At 38.8% G+C, this 27,660-nt stretch overlaps 1 protein-coding gene across 1 annotated transcript in view; it reads right to left on the bottom strand.

The window, feature by feature from the left end:
* The window catches only part of HIBADH (3-hydroxyisobutyrate dehydrogenase), an 86,520-nt gene extending 61,972 nt beyond the window's left edge, over positions 1-24,548 (bottom strand). The window contains exons 1-4 of the mRNA XM_084212128.1: positions 24,413-24,548; positions 16,006-16,166; positions 11,617-11,726; positions 9,018-9,139 (exon numbers count right to left, since the gene is read on the bottom strand). Coding sequence (XP_084068254.1) covers positions 9,018-9,139; positions 11,617-11,726; positions 16,006-16,166; positions 24,413-24,476 — 457 coding nt within the window. The 5' untranslated portion in view covers positions 24,477-24,548. The remainder of the gene's footprint in view (positions 1-9,017; positions 9,140-11,616; positions 11,727-16,005; positions 16,167-24,412) is intronic.
* Positions 24,549-27,660: the final 3,112 nt, after the last annotated feature.

The raw sequence follows: 27,660 nt of genomic DNA, 5'->3' as shown, positions 1-27,660 counted from the left end.
TGTTAGTTTCATAATCAAATCCATAATTTTAAGCAAATCCAAGAAATCTAACACAAATGAAACACAAGTAGTATGCTCCTCAGCCAAAGCTAAAAGTCAACATGACTTACCCTGTACTCCCTATGGCAAACACACTAAGAGCCACAAGCCACACATTCCCACCAAACATTATCAGAAAGCAACGGAAACACAGATTGAAAACAAAATGACAGCCAAAATGCACATTTCTGACTGCTTATGGTTAACCTATATGGTTACTGAGTAACTAGGATCTTACACAGTTTGCAGCAACTCATTAAATAAAGCAAATGGATAATAATTACATGTCAGATTAGTATTCCTGTTGACTTGCTAAGCTTCACATTAAAAAAAACCACCCTAATCCTGTTAGTTTACCAATGGACAAACAACATATCGGGATACTATCAATCATATACCACTATGTGGATTTAAACTATGTAAGGAGTTTGAAGTGTTCCACAGTGTTTCACACTGTTCCCCCCCATTTTACCACAAATAATTTAACATTCTTCCACAACACAGAATAATTAAAACACAACTGCTTACAGAACCAGGAATAGAAATGGAAGGTAAGGCATCGGGGTAACATTTCCATGCATTACTCTGTTCCCATCAAGCCATCTCTTAATTTTGTCTTACAAAGAGATACCACTTAAAGCTGTATAAGGTTTAGGAAATCCCACACAATGGGATTTTTTCCCAGAAAAACAACAGAAAATAAAATAATAATCAAATTTTAAGGGTTAAAATTATAGGTCAAATACAGCGCAGTAAATTTTTTTTTTTCCCACTTCAGGTCCTATGTTGTGTTTGGCATGAAGAAAACTGTAGTAAAAAACTGTTTCTTCAGCTCCGGAACTGCAAGACTCTCCTCTGTCCTCCACTTTTCAGTAGACTGAAGTGGTGAGCCAACAGGACTAAATACTGTTGGACAAACTGAAACGTGAACATTTGAATAGTTTGTATGCTGAGAGCTGGATTCTAAATGCTTATTAATGGTAAAAAGCAATGCTCTTTCCCTTACTGTTTTTTTTCATGATACAAACCATGTTTTTTTAAAATGTGGTTGAAGGAAGAATTAGGAAATCTTGGTATTTTTATGTGCTCCCTGTGGAGTAACCAGGAGCTATTCTACTAAGGACAAAAGCTCAATCTTCTATCGAATGTCTCACAATGGGCAGTACTACACTAAACGCTGCAAATATGGAATAATCTTCAGGTATTTGTTTGAAGTGCAGAGGGATTACTTCTGCTGAACTTTGTCCCCTTCTCCCCCTTTTTATTCAGACAACTTAAGACTCTTTTCAAAACATAAAAATGTCCTCCACTACAAGGCAACATTCTGCAATGATCCAGTGAATTAGAATGGCTCTGGATCATAGGATAATATTGACATAAATAAACCCAAAACTTGGCCAGCTCATCACTATGACTTTAAAAATTAAACAGAAGGAACCCATAATACTAGCATCATCCAGATGGGTGTCAATAGAAGATCAGCTTTCACTCTTACTCAACCTCAATTCAGTTTTTTAGGGGATCAACAAGTTATTTACTTTCAAAGGCCTGTACTACAAGACAAGGTTAGCTGTCCCTGCCTGCAAAATTTAATTCATGTGGGTTTGTTTCTTTTCTTTTTTGCTCCTTTAGTTTAAGTGTTTAAAGGGCCTTCAAAAGAGTGTTCTACAGCACAAAGCAGTTTGTGCAAATGTGTCCTAAGACTTAAGATGTGTCCTAAGGTTCAGCCACTTAGGATGTTAATGTTTCTTTCCACACATCTAGTGTATGATCTGCAGATCTCCCTTGATGAATAAGAGACAAAATAAAACATGTCATTCTATATTGTGCCACGTCTTCAGTGGCCCAGTCCATTTAAATAAGTGTTGTGATTTACCCCAGTTAGCAAAGAAGTACCATGCAGCCACTCGCTCATTCACCCCTCACCCTTCCCCAGTGGGATGGAGAGGAGAAAGATAAAAAATGGTAAAATACATGTGTTGACATAAGAACAGTTTAATAACTGAAACAAAATATAAAAATTTAACAATAAAATCAATAATAATTTTTTAAATGGTGATGAAAAGGGAGGCAACAAAAGAGCAAAATAAAACCCAAGAACGACAAGTAATGCACAATACAGTTGCTCCACTGACTAACGTCCAGGCCACTCCTGAGCAGCAATCAGCCCCCCCTGGCAATTCCCCCAGTTTATATACTGAGCTATATGATTTCTATGCAAAGGAATATAACCCTTTGGCCAGTTCAGGTCAGCTGTCCTGGCAATGCTTCTTCCTGGCTTGGTGTACAACTCCTTATTGACAGAGCATGGGCAACTGAAAGTCCTCGACTTGAAGCAAGCACTACTTAGCAACAACTAAGTGTGTTATTAACTTTATTCTCATTCAAAAAAAAAAATTAAAAAAATTGTACTACTAGGAACAAAATTAACCCGATCTCAGCTGAAACCATTTAGTCAGGACCATTTCTGTGGGCTTTTAGATTTTTTTCCAAGAAACAAGAATTCCACACACAGACTGAAAAAATCTGTTTAAGGCAACACTGAATTACAACTGCTTTTTAAGTAAGATTAAGATTCAGAGAAAACTGCATTTTCTCCAGTGGCACCTCCAAGGCTCGTAGCTGGTGGGGCAGTCCCCATGGTGATGGGCACTGCGCAGGCACAGGTCACTCCCAGTCTGTTCTCTGCAGCACCTTCCGTTTGGACTTCCCGCTCTGGTGTGCCTGGTGCTGGGCTCACTGCTGACATCTGTACCATCCACATTCAGCACAGTGCAGAATCAGGACTCATATGGAGTCAGGGGATTATTAAGGTCTGGTGCTCATCATCCCCACTGTCCCAAAAGCACAGGAATCACACTAGGTTTTTTTTGGCTATGTGAAAAATACACGCTTTGAACAAGGCACTCCATTGAAAGAACAAAAAGAGAGAAAAAGAAGCCCATGAATGTTTAAAACCAAAACAAACTTAGTATAAAGCTTCAAAGTCATCACTTCATTCCAGAAACATTCCCAAACACCACCTGCAACTCCTTAACTTTAAACATTCCCTAGGAGAAGCAATCAAAAATTAAAAAAATTATATTAAATTAACTTTTATTCCCTAGGACGTATGACAGGCTGGCATTTATATATCTTTCTTACTCTGGGTATCTCAGAACATTTGAAAGAAGAGGCAGATACTAGTATTAAAGTACTCACAAACAAACAGAGCAGTTATTAGGAATGTGGTAACAGCTCACATGCAGCCGTGAATATTAGAACCATTTTTACTGGGAGAAGGAATGTTGGCTCTAACTCTGCAGTTATTCCTTATTCTTTTTCAAAGAGTGCCACAGGGATTTCCAACTTCCATCTGGACAGTTTTCCTTTAACTGTTTTTGAACACCATGTGTGAGAACACAACAGGATTGTAGACATTAGAGATGGAAAAGACCGATTAGATCATGTAGCCATCGTCCTGCCAGTCGTAGATTTTTCCCTACAGAATAGTTCCTAGCACTTTGCCCAGTACAGTTTCAAGCATGTTGAGATATTTGGCTTCAACCATCTCCTTTGGAAATTATTCCACAGTGTATGAAGAATGTCGTTAGGACATTTTTCCTGGTAGACACGGCACACATTTTTCTTTCCTTAATGATTTCCAGCCTATTATTCCTGGTTATGTCCCATTGAGCCAGACTGAATAACTCATCTTTACACCTTCGAATAAATGGAGGCAGATATGTTTCTCTGCACATTGGTCACTATTTGGCCAGACTACACACAATTTTATTGCCAAAATATACAATATGCTTTAATAAAATAATTTATTCCACCCTTTTAGTCATTGTAGGATTGTTGCCTCCACCTCAGTGAACATTTTTAGATGAGACTCTCAACAAATCTGTTTATTCCTCCTTACCTTCTGCTACTTTTTATTTTATAGAGAATGCAAAAGGCATAATAGGCTTACAGAAGAAAAATAGCCTTGCAAAGTCAGCACATAAGTAAATATACTACCTAACTCTTCTGAAACAGCAGCTGCTGCCAACATAGTGATATTTGCAAAAGGTTTATACTTCCCTCCCTGTGTCAAAATATACATTTTACCAATGTGTAAGATTTTCAAGCTCTTCAGTTCTTTCTTTTCTCCAACAAAAAATATCTATTTAACTAGCTTTATTTTGACAGACAAGTATTGTTAAACAATTTAAACCATAAGTTATTAGAAATCAGAAGTTTTTAAAGCATCTCAGATTTCAAAATATTTCTTCATCCTCACTTCAGCTTTCTTAAATAGGTTCAGCCAGTTCTTCCCTTTTTTGTCATCAGTTACTTTCTGCATTATTTTCTCTCATCTGAATTTCAGAATAACTCGTAATATTTTTCGCACTTTAGTATTAAGGTTGTACATTGTAATTTCTACTACAATCCCTAAATCACAGACTTTGCAAAAAAAATTAATATGATCAAATGCATCAGCAAAAAATGTAAACAGAGAAATTAAGAAAGATGTTGGGAAATAGAAAAATTACACAAAGCATATAGTGACTAAGGAAGAGCAAAGTGAGGTAAAAATGTTATGCTCAGAACCAGGAACACAGAGAACATTGTGGCCATTCTGAGCACACACATTTAGGCTTTAAAAATAAAGCATAAAAACATAAATCCAGAAACGATAATGTAGCAAATACTACTATGCCTTTAGATGTTTTTCCTTGCCAACAAGAACACATGCTATTGAGGGGGATAGGTCAGAATTATTAGTTCTAAATTCATGAACCTGCTCTAGCTTTATAGTGTTTCAAGGATCCTAACAGATCCAATCACTGCATTACCAGAAAGAAAAAGAAAGCCAAAACCCCACTAAACCTCTATACCACTGAATTCAGGACATTCCTTATTTTAGTCTTTGTGTTTATTAAAAAGTACATGATGTCTCAAATTAGAGACTTTGAATTAACCCACCAACTTTTCCTCTCCCATGAAGCAATAAGATTGCACTTCTCTAAAAGTGCACAAAGCTAAAGAAACAAAGCAGACATAACTTAATGAAGACAGTTCAAGTAGCTCCACCAAGGCTCCCCAGCAAAGACAGGTCTATTAAATCAGTTTAATTCTGGCTAAGATATTGATTATGCATCTTTATTACAACAGAAATTACAAGCTAAGAGATGCAATGTTTGAACTACTCATTCCTATTTCCTATTATTTAGTCCAGTCTGAAAGATTCTTTCAAATAATCTTTGCAAATATTGGTGTGCATAAAGTTTTAATTCCTCTGCTTCCCTTAGAAAAGGCATAGCACTTTTCCAAAGTGCCTTCAATGTTCAAGTAAGAGAAACACATAACTCGCTTCTCCTATTTTAGGAAAGTGCCCTTTCTAAGAAAAAGGAAAAAAAAATCTGGTATCCTGAAATACACTGCTCTTTGAAATATAATAAACAAAATGAAATATCTTCAGAGTGTTTCTAATATTTTTTTTCCTTTGCTCCTTATTAAGCAGAGATCTGGCCATGCAGGGAATAAGCCTGCAATGCACCCCTCAAGGACTCACATTGTACTTTATGTTATCAGTGACCTGAAGTCTTAACTTGTCAGTGTTACTACTACTAGTGTTTCCATCATTCTATGATCAGCTGAAGTTCATGGAAGCAGTACTATAAGGTGAAACAATTTGAAATGACAGCTGGAATAGAAACTACAACCTCTTCTAGCCACCTCCAATGCTAGAAAAAGAAAAGAATCTTTTCTAAAAAGAAAAGAATCTTTTATTCTACTCTATTACCATTTTAGCATGACTACAGTTCTCTATACAACAGCTGTTACTAACAATTAGCAGTCTGACTTTTTAACTGACTACTCTCTTGTCTAAAGGATACAGCGAGGAGGAAGGAAGGTATAAAGTTTCATTATCAGATCTTAAAGAACCAGACTTACAAAAGAGTTGAAAACCTTTTTTCATACCTCCAAAACCAGAAAAACAAATCAAGTTGTCACATCTTTTTGTGAAGTTCCAGTAGAATGCACTACAATGTACTTTGAGCAGATACAGAGCTGATAAAATTTTCATAGTCAGTGTAAGGGGAAAGAAATTGAAAAGGTTGTATCTGAACACTAACAATGCTTACAACATAAAAAGAATTACATTAGAAATAAAGAAAAAAAAATCAGCCAATGTACTTTAGGAAATTAATATCTTGTATACTGAGTTGAAGAGAAAGAACTATTACTGCAGTCACTGAAGCCACTAGTGAAGTTAATTCTGGATTATGAGGCGAGAATCTGTCTCATACTTCTATTGAAATCAGTGGGAGGACAAATTTGACACAATTCTTGAAGGCTAAGTTTAGATTCTGTACTTAGCCAGCAGAATCTTGTGCCAACAGAAGTCAGTTTTAAATATGCTTCTGAGATAATGTGTGCCTTAAAATACTTTTATACATACCAAGATGAAGAACCCAAACTTTGCAAAGAGATAATTTTCCTGTCTAGATTAAAGCAAACAAACAAACATGGATTTTGAAGATGTTTCCCCATTTGTCCTATGCTCACAAAGAGGTCACAAACCAGGGCAGCACTGGGAACCATGGCACAACTTTCTCATGTGGACCTGCAAGAGATCCTAATCCCAGGCTAAAGCGATTGCTCTCTCTAGACAGCATTAGCAGCATAATCTGCATGCAACCATAGGGATGAGAAGTATTTTCTGAAGTCACTTAATACAAAATAATACTATAGTGACTTGGTTCATCAACTTATACTTAATGGGTCCTGACTGTAAGCTGCAAGTAAATGCTGTAGGCCAATCATATGAAGACAGCGCTAAGTTGGCATGAAGGTCCATCTGAAAATGATCAAGAGAAAGAATCTTTTGGGGGCAAGACTGCAAACAAGCCACTAAAATCTGGCCCTAATACCCAAAGATTATTCATTTGCAATGTCAGAACAGGATTAAAATCACTGCTCTGTCTCCCTAGAGTTTACAGACCAGGCAATTTTCAAAATATTATTCAGTTTGTGAATTTGTTCACAGTGAATGAATGTTAACATCAGGCAACACCCAAATACCTAAAAACACAAGTGGAGCTGTCTGCCAATAACAGCTAGTAAACAGACAGCTCTAAAGAGGACAGTTCAGGCATGCTGCTTTCTCTTCCTCCTCCCTATGTCCCACAAACACTCTCCTTGAAATTCCTGCCAACTCTATTGCATTGCACAGCAACAGCATAGTGAGTGCCTGCCAATTTCTAGAGAGCTGAGCATACTTCTCCATTTAGTGTTTTGTCTGAAGGCCAACAATGCAGTCAGGACATATAAAAATACCCCAAAGACTTGATGTGTTAGGTACTGAAAGATGGAAATAACAAAGCATAGCATTAAAGGTTTTTTTCCAATAGACCTAACTTCTCCACATTTCTAGCAAGTGCCCACTTTAAACATGATTTTTACAGAGCACTCCTTGGGTTTCACAAATATATTAAGGACTAGAAAGTTAAGTCTATTCTTTCCCCTTTATACAGAATATCCCTCAATCTGTAACTGACACTAGTCTGTAACTGACTAGTCTGTAACTAGTACAGACACTAGTCTGTAACTGACACCATTCAGATAAACCACTAACACCAAAAAAGCCATCTGTATTCATACTAGTCAGCTATATGTTATCATATTAACTCTGTCTTGGCCTTACCATTTTCTCAAGGAACAAAACCCCCTAAACAGCTAAAGTTCCTCTGGAATCAAACTTTTCCGTTTCTTCTTTGTAGTTATAGTCAGCCTTACACCAAAAACTTTAAGATAAAAATAAATGATAGACATTTCTAAAAGGTAAATAATTCCTTCAGGAAAATAACACACTTGGCAGAAAGGGATTGAAGAAAACAACATAGAAGTAGGTCAGAATTGCCCAACTGATTAGCAAAAAGCCATGCTGTTTTTAAAAAAAGGATCAGAGATACACAATCTGCCCACAATACAAATTTTCTGTGGTTTTTCTTCCCAGGCTGATTAGCTATCTAGCATTATGAAAAAGAAATAACATTCTGGCTGGGAAGCAAGAATCTTGTCTTTTCCATTATATTCTTCAATATCACCTACCTGGATCTGCCTACCTTCTGTTCACAATAGAATTTGGATGAAAATTTTGGCTTCTAGCACGTAGTCAAATCCTGCCCTTAGTTCCCAGTTGAAAATTAAACAGATTGTTAGTTTTTGCTCATCACTGACATTCATCAGGAAAATAAAGAATTCTCAAAATGCCAGTTACATTAACTTTTAGACTGGACTGTAAAACCTTAAGATTTTCCCACATAAAATGAGGTTTCCTCACCTTCCAATTCCCGGTGTTTTGGAGAAGAATTCAACAATAGAAAGGACCAGTTATGGTTTTGTCTTCAAAACATTAATTTTATGTTTCTGCTCTCTTCTGTCCACAATTTGAGAAATATTTCCTGCTCTGTATTACTTCTTACAAGAGTCTAAATACTCAGAGATCAATAGTTAGCAACTTTTAAGAATAGGCAATTATCATCCATATTCTTCAGTTGTTATAAAACCAGACAAATCTCTGTTTTCTTTTGATAAAGACATCTTACATTCCTCACTTCACTATCTTCTTTTTAATTAATGAAAAAGCAACAGACTGCTTAATGACAACCAGTTTTTCCCTAACAGGAAGAAACAGATGGAGGCTAAAGGAACATGAGCAACTGCATAAAAATGCAACTTTATGAAAGAAGTTAAATTAAAAGGACCAGTGTACCATACCCAAGAAAGCTGTTTCTCCAAGTGTAACACAAAAGCGTACTCCTAAATCCTAAAAATACTCCTATTATATGTATCTGTAAGGTGATTAAACAACATCAACAAAACAGAATACTGTACATATAGCAAAGAAAAGCAACTTATAGTAACAAGGGTAGAAATTGGTGACTGAAACCGCAAACAAAGAGACAATTTGTCCAATATGAGATAAACCGGTAATGAAGACTTACCTCCAGAAACTGGGGCATCCATGAAAACTGCTCCTGTGTTTTCAGCAGCTTTGGCTAATTCTTTTGAAACTGCTGGATCTATAGTGCTGGAATCTATTAGCAATGAGCCTTTCTTCACTTTCCTAAAATAAAGATTTATTATTATAATTAGAATTATTCTTTTTAGAAGATATTTGCAACTATTACCATGGCACTGGCTTCCATCAGCATGACAAATGTGCAGACATTTTTTGGTACACTAGTAAAGATAAAGTTTTAAACTTCATTGAGCAAGATCTTTTTAGTATATATACTGCAGTTTTGAACCACTCAAAGCCCAATAAAAGCTGAACACAAAAAGGGATATTCATCTAAACACTATTAAAAAAAATTACACAAAAAGGTTGCACTAGGAAAATCTTCCATTACACAAGTTGAGCAGTATATAATATAGAGATCACCTAAGATGCATTCTAAGCAACTGCTGATACAGCCTAAATTTTAATATATAACAATAAAATGTTCTTTTTATATATACAGTATCTTAAGTTCTTATATCAGAATGGTCTGATTGCATTATTTTAATTATTCTACATAAAGACTATAACTAAAACCACAAAAGCCCACTGAAGATTTGAAGTAAAGTATGGAGAAAAACGTTTTCCCACTGATAGCCAATACATTTAGGTAGATCTCTATTTCAAACTGTAGATCACAGAAAGCTCTTTATTTAATTAAAAAACATGATACAATTTTTGAAATTTAAAAAATGTTAACTTTTTTAATGCCCTCCACAACAAAAAAATTGATTTTTATCCCTCTTTCCATTGAATTGCACCATTATTTCAAGTCCACCTGACCAGCAATCACCGTGAAATCGAACACCAGAATTTTTCAGTCATAAAAACGTGTCCCATTTAAAGCTACTCGTGACAGATAAAGAGATCCACTGCACCTTGCATGCTGTTGGCAGTACAGTGGATTTCACTTAATTGAATTACCCAGATTGCTGGAAATAGTCTCTCCACGTATACACACATTGTGACCCTACTGGAACTCCAGACTCAAACAGTGCCACATACACAAAACTCATCCCTTGTGCTGCTGCAGTTAGTTTGAGCACATGCAAACAAACACCAGTGCAGCAGATAAGGTACTGCATCACCTCCCCTTTATGTTCAGAAGAAGGCACATTGGCACAGACACCTTGGTAACACAGTGGGATGACTAATTCAACCTTTAAACACTTCACATTATTGATGTTTTCTTCTGTAAAGCTTTAAAAGCTTCAGAAAATTATGAAAATCAAACCACTCAGCAAGGACCAGGTCACTCAGAGTCACAATTACTCACTACTGACAAATTACACTTCTCTTAATACAGGGGCTGAGAAACTGCAGCAGCATAGGACTGCTTTCCACATCGTGTTTCCTGGTGGATTTTCCCCATCTGTGTACTCAAGAGATTAACTGGCTGCACTGTATCAGTACGCACTGCCAGTCGTTCTTGAAACCACTGCCATCATGGGCGCAGTTCTCCCACAGCTGTTTCCTGGGCTTTGTGGGGCTGATCCAATTACCCATCTTTCCTGAAGAGTCTAAGCTATAGATACTTAGATCTCCTCACTCCTACCTTACAAGAAATTAAACTACAAACAATGAGGGAAAGAATCAACTATGATTCTTATATAGCAAGAACAACAGAAATCCCTCTTTTCTACTTCCATTTTCTTATCACTGCATCTTAATATTGTACAATCAATACCTAAAAAGGCATCATCATTTTTTGATAATCTACTGTACTTTTGTCTTCTGTATGTTTTTTTTCCTTTACCTTATTAACCTGGATAGCTATTAAGAGCCTACATGATCCTCAGAGGTGCAGTGCACATGTAGCCAAAACAGATTTTTAAATTATATTTATTTTTTGATTTGGCAAGTTCAAAAACTCTGAGCATTAGAATTCTGTAGACTATGGATTTAAGGCTCAGTGGAAATCTCTCCACAAAAGTTAAAAAACACTGTTTCACATTAAACAAAATCTTAAAGTATTTTTTGTGAAATAAACAGACAGTAAGAGTAGAAATCAAGAAAGTCTTGTCAGCTATTCTATGTTAATACACTTTAACAACATAAGACACAATGATGTCTCTTCAAAACATTTAATTTATAGGATTTCAAGTTAAAGAAAATTATTTGTAAAATATATTATATTTTATAGATATATTTTTTTCTATGTATTTAAAAAAAATATATATTTTCTATATATAGAGAAAACGTATGGTATTTGAGTAAATAATTGTTGCCAGCAAATATTCTAGTTGTACTTGAGTGTAGTACATAACATTATGGCAAAAGAACCATGCAACTGAAAAGGCAGATAATAGTTAAGTTGCCTGAAATGCAGAAAAATTATTTTTCTACTGAAAATAAAATAAAGACTTTAGCCAAAAGCCATTCAAAAGTAGCACTGTATGAGAGAACTTATATAATTAGAAATATCAATAGTGACAGAACAGAGAACATTGAATTAAGTACCCTGAAGGCACAGGAAGAGTTACTACGACAGCAAACATCAGACACACCTTGAGTACAAGTGGAAAACTACAAAAAAGTCTTACTTTAGAATTCCATTTACTCCTGTGTAAACTTCTTTCGCATGGGGACTAGAAGGCAGCATGGTAATAATTCTGTCTGCTCTTTCTGCTACGTCTGCTGGGGATTCTGTTACCTTTTAAAGGAAAAAACCAAACAATATAAGCTTACACACATCCTGAAAAAGAGATATCAGACATGTTTGATGAGTTTGGTTTTAGCATTCACTGGTCACAACAAAACTATTTAAAAAAAAATTAAAACACAAGAAAAACTGCGCTCCTAATGAAAATATAAATTATTTGGATCCAGCAACAGAAAAATAAAAAAATTGAAAAGGATCCCCTATCATGGAAGTTCCTTCACAACAGCTGCTAAAGGCAACATACTTTCTCATCCCATCAACCCATTCATAAATCTTCAATTCACTACAAACCCTCCATCTATAGAAAATATTGCTCTACAATGTTTCTAAGGAGGGACAATATGAAAGGATTACAAAAATCTCACTTTTTCCTTTTCTTATAAACAGCATTAAAAGAGACGAAGACTGAGGAAAAAAAAATTACTCAATGCACCTCTGAGCTTCACCTTAAAAGAAATCAGATGAACTAACTGATGTTTCTCAAAATATTACAATTGGCATTGTTAAAACAGAAAATTATCAGCTCAAGCCTCCTCCACAAAAAGATCTGAACAATTTTCAAAATATATTATTAGGTATTAGTTGTTAAATAATCATACCTAACTTGACAGGTATATTACCGTTCTGAAGTCACTTTCAGAGGCAGGCAGTATAGTATTTAAGATACATACACAACAAATGAAATATTGACAGCTAAGTTGTGAGTTTCACTTGGAAGGCATTTACCAGTAAGATTTCTGTCCAGTACTGGTCTGAATTAATAAATTTCTTTAAAATTGCATTGTTAACACATTAATAGCCCAGGGAAAATAACAACAAACATACAGCTTATTCTTTTATCTTTAGCCCACAAGGATCAAATCTAATTTCAGTCATTTGTAATTAATGCTGAATTACACCTTGAAGGACTTCTGGTATTGAGCATAAGAAAATTCTTGATTTTTATTTGACTTCTGAACAAAAGAAGGGAAGACGGTACATTGCGAACAAGGTTCTTGGGGGAAAAAACAGAGAAACCGGCATGGATGGGACCAAGAAACATGCAGATTTTGTTTTGAAACAATAAGTTAATACTGCACAAAATGCCTGGCATACCACACAGTTACAAAAGGAAACATGCTCTAAAGAACAAAGGTTAGCAGGAATAAACAAGGCAATTATAAGCAGCAAACCTTCTATACTTGATTAGCTGATTTTATGACTTGCCCCCCTAGAGATGAGAGAGCCCATCTCTTTAAAAAGAAGTATGACATCATTGTCTTTAGTTCTGTGTAGCTGTGGTTTGGATCAGTCTCAATGTGTATTATTAGAGGTGGAGAGAGGAAGTGTGAAATTGGAACCTGAATCTATATATGTCTTCTTATTTGAAACTATGATCTCCTGTATTCTTAGACGTTTGGAGGGTATTAGCTGAAGAGTCAGTGGCCCATTTGCATTTTTCAACCAAAAGCTGAAAAATATACTACATTGGGCACACAAATGAAACAGTACATCCACCTCAAATTTCTACTTGGCAACATAGATAGAAGTTAGCTGGGTTTTGGTTACAGTTTTAAATAATTCTTAAGCAAAACAGGTAAAAAGAAGACATAGTACAATAGTCATCTAAACAGAAATTCATTTATTCCATCCACATCTTTCAAAATAGTAAGATGCCTTTTACATGAAGACAGATTAAAAAGGTACACAGACTGGAACAGTACTTCTGCAACCATACAAAGGAAAAACTTTCTGCTACCTTGAAGTAAGTAGCAAAACAAAGTGGGAATTAAAAGTGGGAATAGACAACTCTTGGCCTTTTGGTACTGTTAACAAATATGAATAATATTGCCTGAAAAAATATACCTACCTGGTTCAGTAAGCAGCATATAAAACCTTTATTTTATTTGGGGCTTTCTGTCTCAGAAACAAAGCTGAATGATTTGAAAGCTACTCTAAAATATTAAGTATATGAAATCATTAAGAATATGTGCATAACTTTAAAAACCAGACCAAACACTAATTGTTGATTATCAACATAGACTATACTAGCACCCCATCAAGGCCTGTACATGTTCTGATACTTGTTTAGTTTAAGCAGTATGTAATTGGATAGGACTTTTCTGCATACTGCTGGTTGTTGGTACTGCCATTACATGCATCTGCTTGTATTTGTTCCAAACTGCTTCTCTATTTTGTTTTACTTATATTTACAGTAAGTCAATTAATTGTTGTTCGCCTGAAATGGCATTCTTACTGTACACTAAAGAAAGCTCTATTTTTATGATGCTTTATGCATCAGGTGACTCTAGTAACATTCTCAATGTTCTAAATCTGTGATAGGATTTAGATAGAAAGACCTGTAAACTGAAGTGTGACACACAGTTACTCCACTGTGAAAGCTGTCCAACTTTCTCCAAGTTTCACCCCAATCAGTTCCATATGCTCAGGCTCAGCCAGTTTTCCTCTTACTATTCACCTTTGGCAGGTGGGTGGCCATGTTCTGACACGTACCATGTCCTAGTTGTTTACTTTAGTGGCTAAAGAAAGCAGAGCTGCAGATTGTGCAGATTTATGGTCAAGCATCCTGCATATGCCATATACCTTGGTAGGAGCACTGGCCTTAAAAAAATGGACATTTGACTAAGTTTAGTGTCTCTTGGGGTCATTTCACTTCTGTAACACTCCTGATGGTTTTACCCTTACAGCCAGACCAAAGAGAAAGCAGCCCTTAGAGCCCAATGTTCCTTCTACAGCAGTTTCTACAAGGCCCCATGGACCCACAAGTTTTCAACTCCTGAAAAAGTGCTGGAGTAGGATTTACACCTAAAGATCAAGAAGAGGAAGTTATGTTCACATATTTTCTTTAAGTGTGTTTTATTTGTGTTTAAGCCTAGCCATGTATTCTCTCAGTGATTTATGATCTTAAAACATACCTTGGACTTTATTTTTAAAGGCATTACAGTTCACCTTTATTATCACGTCATATCTTGCAGTGAATGCCAAACATTCTATTACAAAGGCAAAAAGCCATCAACATGGGCAGCCACAGCAAAGAGATCCCACTGCAGAACACAAATTAAAAATACAACCAATAGTTCAAAACAGTCTCTTCCATCTGCCCAGTCTTATTCAAGACACGTCTGGTTCACGCCTGAGGGTCTTGGCTGCTTTAACAAAATAGGAACAGGAGCTAGGAAGAGAGGTGAAAAGCTTACTTTCCCACTTAAGGCCAAGATTCTGTAATTATTCAAGGGGAGCTGCAATTAATTACTAACAGGTGTGTGGTATCATTTTATCTTTTAGGAATCTTGATGTTACCTCATTATTTAAAACAGCTGCAATTAGTTTCAACAGTTTAGACTTTCAAGGCACACAGTTCCTCTTCCTAGATCTACCTACAATTTCCTTGTCACTGCTGCAAAATTCCCTTCTATCCTCTACATTGTTCCATGAGAGGTTTATTTTTGCACTGCACTCCTTTCTTCTGTGTTTTAAGCACGTATCCATCTGCCCTCAACTGTCTAAACTGTGACAGCTTTGAAGTATGTCAAAACCATTCAAATGTGTTACAGACACATAGAAATGTCAGAACCATCTGAGAGAATGGGGTTCTGAGGGTATTAACAGATTAAGAAAAGTAATAGGACTGGCTGGAACAGGGCCAAGATTTTGCAGGGTATATTGCAGGAAGGTAAAGCTCCCTAATATAATCAATTTCCTTCCCTCCTTTTTCCTTTTCATTCCTTCCTCTTCTCTCAGCATATCCTTCCTCACTTCCAAGAGAAAAAGCACTTAAATAATTAGATTTTTCCCCTGCCCCTGAGGACTACACCTTGAAGCAGCAGGAAAGCTCATATGTCCCTATAACCCTTACAGCTATGCCAGCAGGAATTTTTAACTAGGGTCATTTAACCTGAAAAGGTCAAAGCAGGAACCAAATGAAAAGCAGCCCACTGGCCATCTAGACCTGGGGGAGAAGGAAGCAGGAGAAAGCAGGAGGTGATAGAGCAGGCCATCAACTTACTCTCATAAAAAGTGGAGGGAAAAAAGACAGCTAGAGATGTCTGACAAGGTAGCAATTCCGGCCAACAGCAGGAAGATAACTTGGCATAGAATCATACCTTTGCTCTAACTGAAACCTCACAGATTCAGATTGCATTAATCATGTTGTTTCAGTTCTGATTGTGATCTTAACCAAGAAGAAAACCCAGATTATTTATTTGCATTGCATGCACGAACCATTCAACACACACAATTATTGCTGAAATAAAGAAGTTTACTACTATACCTGAGCACCCAAGTCTTGAAAATCTTTGCAAGCTTCTGGGAAGACATCATACACAATAACTGGATATCCATGTTTTACCAGGTTTTTTGCCATTGGATTTCCCATGTTACCCAGCCCAATGAATCCAACTGGGGTTTTGGAAGCCATAGTCCTAGAACACACTGATTTCAAAAAAATAAACATCAATATATTTGTATTTTAGACTAGCGTACAACAATGACATATTAAAAGCTACCACGTAATCTGTTTTCAATTATTTTAACAGCTTTATGCTTAAAAACAGTGCAAATGTGAATCCTATTTTACATAATTTAAACTTTAAATTCTAGTGCACATTGGGCCACAAATAGTGTCCAACAATGATTTTTCTACATATCAAAGAAAATTATTGTAATTAGGAAAATGTGAGCGTTTAAAAAAAATACAGTACTTAAAGATAAGATCCAAGAAGAGCTCAAAAGCAGAATGAAAATATGCAGGATTGTGTTTTCTTATGTGTCTAAATTCTAAACTGGATATGCAAAGACCAATTTTATATATATATATTTTACAGACTCTTTATTTTATTTTACAGACTCTTTATTTGCAGCCATGGGATGCAGCACGTGTTCCCTAGAAATGGACAGAGGCTGCCACTTTACTTCACGCAGCTCCTCATAGATTCTTCTGATCCTGCAATCAGATACAAGCCATGAACCTAAAGGTGAAAATCTCCATAGCAAATCATGGCAAATCCTTTAAGCCATGCAACCACAGTTTAAATACTGAAAATTAGAATAAAACATAGCATATAAAAAATTATGACTTTTTAAAAGAATAACCTCTGTATTCTATTTACCATACTACCAAGACAGAACTATAAAGCCTAACCTACAACCTGTGGAAAACTACAGTTCCAGTCAGTTACCTTTTCCCTGAAGTTAGTGAGCATCAGATTCTGGATTAGAAACAGCCTTGCAGGCATTCATCTACTGCAATCACTATCACATCACTCTAAACACTCCAAATCCAAAGGCAACACAATTTGACAGTGACTAGATTTCTTTGCCAATTACATAAAATACTTTCTCCTTTACGAAAAAGGAAAAAGTTATGCAGAATAAACACTAAAGTATGTGTGAACTAAGCAGAAAGAAACAAAGCTAACTACAGAAATACTGCAGCTTCAAAGTGCACATACAGAAAATGTGCCTAAGCTGGATCGAGACTCTTAAGAGGTCTCAATGCTTAGCAAAGAATCCTCTCTAGGCCAATAACACTTGATTAATCATTTTAAAGTCTTTCTGACTTTAAGCTCCTTCTTAGCCAGCAATGGTCATGCTCTTTCATCTGCAGCACTGTTTTGGAAGTGCCACATTTAATAAATCAGGTTTGTTGAGAGAACTTTGGTCTGAGACAGTTTCCACAGATGCCTGCAGCAATTACATAGCTAGAGAAGTAGCACAATTTAAAATAAATCTGTGCTGGGAAAATGCTTAGTGAAAACTGAGATAAGTCAGGAATAGAGCCCATTGCTTTTTCAAGAAGTGTCAAAACCAGGGAACAAATGAACAAAGAGCCTAAACCAGCATCATCAGCCGTAACAATCAGAGTCGTCTTCTCATTGTTTCTATGAGTCAATCTTCCCCAGTCCTTCCTTTGCACTAATCTAAAATTGCTCCTTTAGTTAGCTCAAAGCTTTCCACTTCCTGAGGAGCTTCAAGCCCAGGTTTTAAGCATCTTTCTTTCTCTAGCCCTTAATACCAGTAGATCTTATTTACCTTGACTTCAGTAAAGCTTTCAGAACAGCCTCCTCTCGTATCCCAGTAGCCAAATGAAAAAAGTATGGACTGGATGGGACTGCAAAACTGCCTGAATGAAGAAATTCTGTCTGGAGTGTTGGGCTCAAATAACAGTGATCAGTAGTTCAAAGACTAGCAACAGTCCAGTTACATGATGTTCCTCACGGGACAATACTGAAGCTGTTTTAAAAGTTTCATCAAAGACTGATCATTAAAAATAAGCACCCTCAGCAACATCATGTGTGACACCAGACTGGGGGGACTGTCTGAAAAATGGCAGGGCAAGGCTACTATTCAGAAGGATTGGTCAAATGGGCCTCAAGCAGTTCAACAAAGACAAATTTATGTCCTGTACTTGGGGCAGGGGATGCCATTACAGGCTGCTGACTGGCTAGACAGCTGGCAGCTCTGCAGAACCTGTGGATTCCCATCAACTGGAAGTTAAGCATGAGTTGGTAGTGCATCCTTGCAGGAAAAAGGTTAATGACATTCTGCACTGCATCAGCAAGAGTAGACGCAAGAGGTCAAAAAAACCAGTCCTTCTTCTATACAGCAAATACACAAGAGATGTGATCAAACTGCAGACAGCCCAGCAAACATCAAGTAATAAATACAACCAAGGAGTAGGAGAACAGGGCCTATAAGCAAAGGCTAAGAGAACTGTCTTTGCTGAGCTTGGGAGAAGCAAAGGCTGCAGCCTTCTACTACCCATGGAGTGGGAGGGAAGAAGAGTTACAGAGCAAATGAAGCTGAACTCTTCACAGATGTGCACTCCAATGGGACATGGCAAAATGGCCAAAAGCTTCAGGAAGGAAAATTCTGGCTGGAAATAAGAAAAGCATCCCTGATGTGGAAAAAAGGTTCTGCACTCTAACAAGCAATGCAGAGAAGCTGTGGAACCTCCATCCTCTAGCAACTTTAGAACACCATCAGCAACCTAAGCTAGCTTTAAAGATTTAAGGCTTTTGGAAGCCTTTCTTCCAAACCTCTGTTCTCTTTGTTTCTGTGAATTCCAAGTAACTTTATCAGAAGAATAATTCCGACTACCATACCTAGCTCATTCTTGAAGACTCCTCACTTTTATCCTGATCTTTTTTCACACTGTCTCATGCACATCTAACCATCACCTCAACCTCAGCATCTTCAGAAAATGTTCTTGATTATCTTTTTCTGCTATCAGTGCTGACACCAGCAGTGATGCCTATCACCCACAACAGCCTAAAAGACTCTTCCATGATCTGCTTAAATCTCACCGATTCATCCATCACATCTGAGATCTCAGCTGCTTCAGAACCTGGTCACCTGACTCAAAAGACATAATTTTGCCTTGATCTTCATGCTGGGAATTGAGAAGGACATTTTGCCCATGCTACTTTCACTCCTTCTCTGCAACCTGTCTGCTTTTTCTCTACAATGTTACATAAGACTGCTTTGCTTTGATGACTTTTCATGACTGTCATTACATCTTAATATTAAGACTTCAGCTGGGAATTAGACTGCACTGACATGCCTATTTCTAACATGCACTTACATTGTGCCTCTAAGGCAGTTCTTCACTAGGAAAATATCCATAAAATGAACACATTCTTCTACTATAAGGCCTGCCTTAAAAATTGTCATTTTGCACTATCCCCAGAAAGGCACGGCAAAAGTTAGGCTGTGATACAAGGCAACTTGGGGACCAGTATTATTAAGTCATGGTATTCTATTATTTCTCCTTTTGTCTGTCTCTGTTGTCTGACCATGAATCAAAGACCACTTTCTGTTATGTGCTAAAACATATTCAAATCCATGGGAATTGGGACTGTTGGAGAAGTTTAAATCCTGAGTCAGTTTTTGACTTTATTTTGGTTTAACTTTTCACAGCCCAGTATTACATAAGGCACTTGAAAATCAAATAATTTGATTAACCATTTTGAAAAATCTTCAGACCTCCAGGTACTCAAACAGAGGAAAACTGGTTTAGAAGACTGATTAAATTAGTTCACAGATCTAACAGAGATGATTTCAATTAAATTTGAACCAACTACATTTAGATGTATGGCATGTTTTAGATGACTACTTAAGACAGTGTGGATTTGCCAAAAAGAGGATGTTTTAAAAGACAAGAATGTTCATGTTTTCCCATTAGATTAACCTCCACAGGTGGTTTCACAGAATGTGATGTCCAGCTCACATATGCTGGCATTTTTTAGCATCTGATATGTAGCACAAACTCAGCTTTGAAATAACTGTAATTCAAACATCTAAGGACTGATATTCTGAAAACCACATCACGTATGCTAACTAATCCCATCGACTGCATAAGCATTTGCTGAAACTGTCACTGTGGTATTGATCCCATTTTACTTTGACCATAAAATCCACAGTAACCTGCTGCAATCACATGGCTGGAAAAATGCCCAGTCCACACTTAACTTCTATAAGAGGTCAGAACATCAGGAGAGGAGCAACAGAATCTACTTTTAAAATAATCACTGATACCATGTGCAACTAATTCACCTTCCCTGGGAACAGAACCAGCAATACACATTAATCTGTAAATCAAGCTAATTGTGAGCAAAACCAGCTACAGCTATACCAACTCCAAAGGAATTGGGCTTTTCCCAGACGATTCTTCATTATTCTGTTCAGGGAATATGTGCTTGCAGATCTCATGCCTATGAAAACTCAGTTGATGAGGAGACCAAATTATGACACTCTCACCAAATTTGGGCCTTATGGTCAATACAGATAAAATACAGATTTTTTTGCTCTGAAAAGTCAGCCTACAATAGGAAAACTTAACCTAATGTGCAGTTTCACAAGAATTTTACCTTAAAACCAATTTAATTTTAAAAATCAGCAAGAGTTTATGAATCTCTTGAATGTTTCCTGAACAAAACGCAACTATTAGAAGAGTAACTTCAGAAACGCACAGACCGCAATCCTGTCTTTAGAATACTTAGCCTGTCAATGATGTAAAACTTGTCTTTTCAAGCTTTCTATAAAGATACTGAAAGCAGTTTTCTTTTTGACCTGAATGATGACAAGTTTAGACCATTTCAGATGTTTACATTTCATTTTAAACTATCTCCCAAAGTAACGAGTCTTACAGTTTCAAGAATGAATTCCAGCTCCAGTGCTGCCCTGATTTCACTGCAAATACTTGACTGCACAAACACTATAATATGCAGAACTGAGGGCATCTCTTTGTAATCAAACAAAAAGGGACTAATAGCTGGGTAGAAGCAGACAGCAGACTTGGAAAAAATCCAATGTGCTTGTACTCTAACTGGCCAAGAACAAGACTGAGAAACAAGTAATTCCCAAAATATAATTTCAACTATATTACTTAATTCTTGGCTTTATAAAACTTATTTTGAACCATATTCACCAAATGGCACAAGGATGAGAGTCCACACAGCCTCGTCCTGCAAGAGTTTCCTAATCAGAGTGGTTGCAGTTCATATTAATATCTTGATCTCTCTGGATCAGTGAATATTAATGATCTTGATCTCTCTGGATCCTCTTTTCCAATATGTGAGATTTAATAGGATCATGGAAAGATGCTCAGAGTAAGGTCAGCTACTGAAGTTGCTGGTTTTGCTTGGGGCTTTATGAGAAAATACACATACACATGAAGTCACTTGACAAGGAGAAGGAAACACGATGACAATTCAATATGAGCCAGTAAATGAAAGATTTTCCCACTGATTTAGCATCTGAAGTCCTGGTACAAGCACAACAGAAGACATCATCCCTTTTCTCCTTCCTACTTTGAAAGAAAGGATCAGAGTGAGCTTCTGTGTTTTGTGGACTTCAGTATGTAATTTATAAAACCCCTACTGAAACTAGATCCTGGGAGGGAACTAGATGAAGAAATATAGAAGTTAGAGAGGCCAAAGATACCAAGGCAGAATCCTTCTGCTCCTAGAAGTTTTGCCAATGGAATTTTAATTGCCCCATGATCACTGACTTTTAAAGGTTATGCGATGATTTGGAGAAATGCACTCTGCCAAAATAATAATTTAAGAAGATTAAAATACTCTAAATTTGGCCAGCTTTACATTGAAAACATCCCACTTGCTTTTTCTTGCCTCTGTAAAGGTCTACTGATCAAAACCAGAGATACTATCTTGTAACACTCAGGGTCTTCCTATACATAATTTTTCTTATCTGTACCTATACCTCATTAAATGTTTGCTAATATCTTACAAAGAAAATCATATAGTAAGTACTTTTCATCTAAAAAGACTATCAAGTGTACACTTGATTCCTTAACTAAGTAATGTGCTGGACTTCTGAGCAGCAGATCTTCTTTGACAATCCTTGCTTAGCAATCAAAGCTTCTCTGCACCAGAGCATAGAGTCATTCAACAGTTCAAGCAGAGCTCCTGCATCAGAAAAAGTACTGTTAAACCAGCAAAAGTACTATTTAATTATTAAGTGAACAGGTCCCCTTCACTCCAACAAAACTTGTAAGGACATTTTTGTTCTCTAGCATGGTACTGTCTTTGATGAACAGCTCCCTCAGCTGATGAATCTCCATTCACCAGAAAATCTTCTTTTCTCAAAATAATTCATTAACCTCCTCTTCACTCTCCTCCAGAAGTCCCCAGGAGGGATTTCTCCATATCCATCAAAAATATATTTTTAAGTAAGGTCATATAAACCCTCTCTATGAAGCACCTTTGTCGGTCCCTGCCAGCTGCAGAACACAAGATTACATAGTCTCTGTCCAGCTGACTGATAGAGAAACTTACACATCCAAGAAGCTCCTCCAAAATCTGCCCTCAGCTCTTTATTTTCCTCCTAGACAATTTAACAATCTCTACCATAAACATACAGAAAAAACAAGCTGTCAAGGTCTACACCGGCTGAAAAGAGCAACTGACCAAGTAACCAAGGAGCCTTCAGTAAGAGAAGGAAGACAGCCTGCTTGCTAGCCAAGCTGTGGGGTTGGACAGCTCTCAGAGCTGGCAGGATTCCTTCACCAGGATGGCATTTCACTCAGGACAGATGATGAAATCACTGCTCAAACCCCAACTGTCAGACTAAAGAAAAGAATGCCAACTTAGTAAATGCGTTAGAGATGGGGAAGCCAGGACATATAACAAAGCAACAGAGCTTAGCACTTAAGAAGGCTTAATGCTTAGACCTTCATCCCATAAACATTTCTCAGAGTCAAGAGTACTTCCAGCACAGTCACTACTGACTAAGTCAGAGCTTAAATACTGTGGGTGAAATTCTGTTCTATGGACGTTTCTTGTGAGAGTCACAATTTCTCTTTAGACTTAGCTAGTTTTTTCTCAAGTCTTCAGATAAAGACAAACTGTATTTTTCAACTTCAAGGGTCAGTGTTGGTTTGCTTTTCACACCTATGCTCACCACCAAGAAACAAGATCACCACCATCTGCCCTACATTAAACAAGATCATTTGGAAATTGACCATGACAGTGGATTTCAAAGCTCTTACAGAAATACCTGACAGTTACCACGCACATTAAGTTCATAAATCCTTGAAAGCTATTACTGTCAATTGTGGTATCACAAAAGGTACTAAACACATAAACAGGTCCCCTGTATTTAACTTTACTAGCATGAGACCAACATGCCTGTTGCATCTGAGCTATTACTTATCACAACATCAGAACCACAGCTATCAAAAAAAAAGCATTAGTGGAAAAGAGACAGTGGAGCAAAAACAGCACTGCAAGATAATGTCAAAACTGTCAGACGGTTTTCATTCATTGGTTTAAGTTAGGCTTAAAAGGGAATTACAAAGTTTTTAAGGTTACCTACTTAAAAGAAATTTAGTAATTCCTGAAACACTTAAGTGTCAAGATTTTAGAACCATATACCATTTAAAAGAATCTATTTCTTCTACTTTGCTAGTTAAAAACCTTCACCTATGTGTTGGGAGCCTAACCACATAGTGATGGACACGACCAACAGACTGCAATCAAAATCACACTGAAAAGACTACTGAAAGGTTTGTTTTTAATCATTTCCTTCAGCAATTAAATTACTTAGGAACAGCTGTGTGATTTTTCAGGACTCTGGAAAGGGAAAATGTCTAGGTCCAGTTCTACAAATACATTCTTCCTTTGCCTGCACCAACAGGACATCTGCAGTGCTTGCTCTTTCTACTGCCCAGGAACCAAGCACAGGTGAGCACCAGTGCCTGCAGAGCCGACACAGGAGGAGTGCCGCTGGAACTACCTTCGGTTTAAAGAAAATAATCGGATGCAGTGACCGAGAGAGCTGAACAGCCCAAACCTAGGTAAAAGGTACCGCAGACATGTCACTGCTGCCACAGGAGGCTTTTGCGGGCTCTGATGATTTCCAGGCACGCTATTTTAAGCAGATGAGTGAAAACATTTATTAAGCCAAGCCGCTGCGAAGCTTTGGTGGAGCCCCGAATAAGGCGGCAGCGGTAGCGCGCCGTGCCAGCCGTGACCGCCCGGGGGGTCCGTCACCGGGGATGCCGCACAGGGAGGCGGCTCCCGAGCTGTACCGGGCTCGGAGGGCCCGCGGCCGCCAAGGGCAGCGCAGCAGCTGCGCGCCGCGGGGGAGGCCCGGCCTCTCCCCGCCCGGCCGGCAGAGCGGGGTCACTGGAGCCGAGGGAAGGGGTAGGTCCTTACCCATCACCCGCCGGTGCCAGCGCCACAAGCCCGCGGGTCCCCTGCGCACCACCGCTGCGGCCATGCTGCGCCCCCGTGCCGAGTGACCTCCGGCCCGCCGCCGCCCGCCGCCGCCCGCGCGCCGCGAGCGGCAGCCGCCGCAGCCAACCACGGACGGCGCTCGGCGGGGCGCAGCCAATGGGAGTGCGCAGCGTCCTCCCTGCGGGCGGCCGGCCCCGCCCACCGCCCCGTGACGGATGGGGCCGGATTGAGGGGCGGGGCGGGGGCCGGGCCGGCGCTGGAGCACCTCATTGGGGCGGTGGGACACTGTATCCCGCTGCCCGCGGCGCCCGGGAAGGCGTTCCTTCCAGCTCTGCTTGCCTGTGCCTGCCCGCTGCCGCTTCGTCTTCTTGCTTTCCTGCCGGGGCAGGAGGCTTGGCTGAAGCGGCAGAGGAACGGTGCGCCGGCGTTTTGGCGGAGACAGCTTGTGTTGCGAGACGGGGCCCTCGGGACGATGGAAGAAGCCGCCTTGCACTGTTTTGCCGAGTCAGGTGGCAAATAAGAATTGGCGCTTATTGAGGGTTGGAATTAGATGATCGTCAAGGTCCCCTTCCGACCCAAACCATTCTGTGAATTTGTGACTGGCTTCGTCGTTGTGTGCGCTTTACCACGGTGGGCGCCAAGCGCCCCTCAAAGCCGCTCCATCGCTGCCCCTCCTCAGCTGGACAGCGGGGAGAAAATACAACGAGAGGCTCCTGAGTCGAGATAAGGATGAGGACAGAGCACTCACCAGTTACTGTCTTGGGCAAAACAGGCTCAGCTTGGGGAAACTATTTTAACTTGTTATCATTAAAATAGGATAATGAGAAATAAAAACCAAGTCTTAAAACACTTCATCCTCATCCCTTCCGTCTTCCTGGGCTCAACTCCACTCCCGATTTTTCTACCTCCTCCTCCCTCAGTGAGGAAGGGAGTGTGCAATCACTTCATCCCACGTTGTCTCTGCTGCTTTTCCCTCCTCCGGAAGAGAACTCCTCACACTCTTCCCTTGCTGCAGTGTGGGCTTCCTCCCATGGGAGACATTCCTCCCTGGTCTTCTCCAGCACGAGTCCTTCCCCTGGGCAGCAGATCTTCACAAACTGCTCCAGTGTAGGATCCCATCCATGGGGTGCAGCCCCTTGGGAACAGACTGTTCCAGCGTGGGTCTCCCTGAGGGGTCACAGATCCTGCCAGCAAACCCACTCCAGCGCAGGCTTCCTGGTGGATGTGCACAGAGGCCTTTGGGAAGGGTCCTCTGGGCACACCCACCCACTCCAGTGTGGGGTTCTCCATGAGGAGGTGGATCTTTTCTCCACTGTGGACCTCTGTGGGCTACAGGAGGACAGCTTGTCCCACTAGGGTCACCATGGGCTGCAGGGACATCTATTCACAGAAGTCAGCCCTGTAACACCCACCCACTGCCAAAATTTTGCCACGCAAACCCAGTACAATCGTGCCCAGAGCGCATTTCCCAAAGGCCTAACACAGGGTTTATCGACATCAATAAAATTTGCAAGAGACCAGCATCTGGACACCCCGCTGGCAACTCTGGGAGAGCTTCAGGCAGGTGTGTGAGGAAGCACATCACGCTCTGAGGGAGGGCAGGCTGGAGGCAGGCGAGTGCTGCCATCTCAGAGCAAAGCTTCACCTCCAGTCCTGCAACTGCCACCTTCGTCTCTTTGGAACAAAGTAGTTAATTTCTTTTCCTGACAGAAAAACTTGCCTTGCTTTGTTGTGCCAGGATGCTGGGTGCTCTCTCTGTCATTAGATTACTGTCATTAGGTCAGAGCTTTTTTTGTAGCTGTTATGTAGTATCATTTACAGACTTCTGGAAGTGTAGTCATGAGGCACAGATCTCAGGTCTCACCATAACGTGTCTTCACTCAATTATATTTTAGCACAGAAAGAATAGGCTAAATATATATGAGCTCGGCTCTCCTATCAGTACCATAATATATATTTTTATATTTACCCATATAAAGCAATACAGTTAAATATAGTTAAATGAACCTAGCTCAACATAAAGGAATGTTGTGGGCAGTGTAGGCAGCTGTGGTCATATAGTAGCTTTACTGTGACATGTGAGAGTGCTACCACTCAGTAGGTTGATCTCATACCTTCCCCCAGTTGCTTCTTTCTCTCATTGCCTCTCATTGCCCCTCAGCTGAGCACTGAGACAGAATATGACGTGAGAAAAAAAGAAAAATGTCTGTAATTAAATCAATGGAAAGAGACACAAACACAGAAACTCTTCCACTTGATAACACTTTGCAAAACACTGAACTCCATGGACTCAATTATACCAATATTTTTGTAAGCTCTCTCATCTCTTTCAGTGGGCCATTGAAGGCTGCCCAGTGAATAAAGCTACTGAGCTATGTTTACCCTTCTCCTCAGTGGGGAAAAGGTTGACTACCATCTTGTACTTGATTTTTGGTTTTTTGTGATGAGAAGTGACATTTGAGCAGCTATACTGGCAGAAATTTGTACTGAGGTATGGTCCAAACAATGGTATGGTCCAATAAGGTCTTTGGAACCTGATTTTTACATGTAATCACACAGTACTTAGAAAACATGGGGTTTTTTTGCATTCCAGCCTGCTTCTTCACCACCTTACATTTTCAGAGTCATTGCCCATTTACCAATTTGGCCTAGATGCCTATCAAGTCTGAACTGAGTTAGAAAAGTGATTTCAGTTTTGGGGTTTTTTTGGGGGGTGGGAGGAGGGGAGTTAAATGTAGAGGGATGCACAAAGAGTCTAATGCTGTACTCATTGTGGTCCTTGAGTTCTGATTTTTAACTCTCATTACAAGATGCAGCTTCACCTCTACAGTTGCACCTTTTTTTACACCTTTCTCATGTCTAAGGTAGTTTTGTTCACATAGGTATAAATAATGCATTCTTTGTTTCAAAGGTGTATGAGGAGAATAAACTTAGTACCAGTATAATAAAAATACACTATAATTGCTCCCAAAAAAAGTAGGAGAAAGTGGAAAAAGGATAGTCCTATCCATAAAAATGTAGTAGACTTAGCCTTGTATTGCTTTGCCAACACACTTGTGTATAAAGGCTTGTTACACACATGACCACTATAATATTATAGTGTTTACATTGCTTTTGTACAGAATGTACTTTTGCAGACAGATAAAATTCCTTGAGATTAGATTAAATGAAATTTCTGCTTACATTATGAACACTGGCTACTAAGGTAGCCAGTATGAGAAGAAGCA

This window comes from Fringilla coelebs, assembly GCF_963513975.1.
Source record: "Fringilla coelebs genome assembly, chromosome: 1".
NCBI classification, from domain to species: domain Eukaryota; kingdom Metazoa; phylum Chordata; class Aves; order Passeriformes; family Fringillidae; genus Fringilla; species Fringilla coelebs.
The sequence above is the reverse complement of the archived record's forward strand: the minus strand, read 5'-3'. Positions and strand labels throughout refer to the sequence as shown.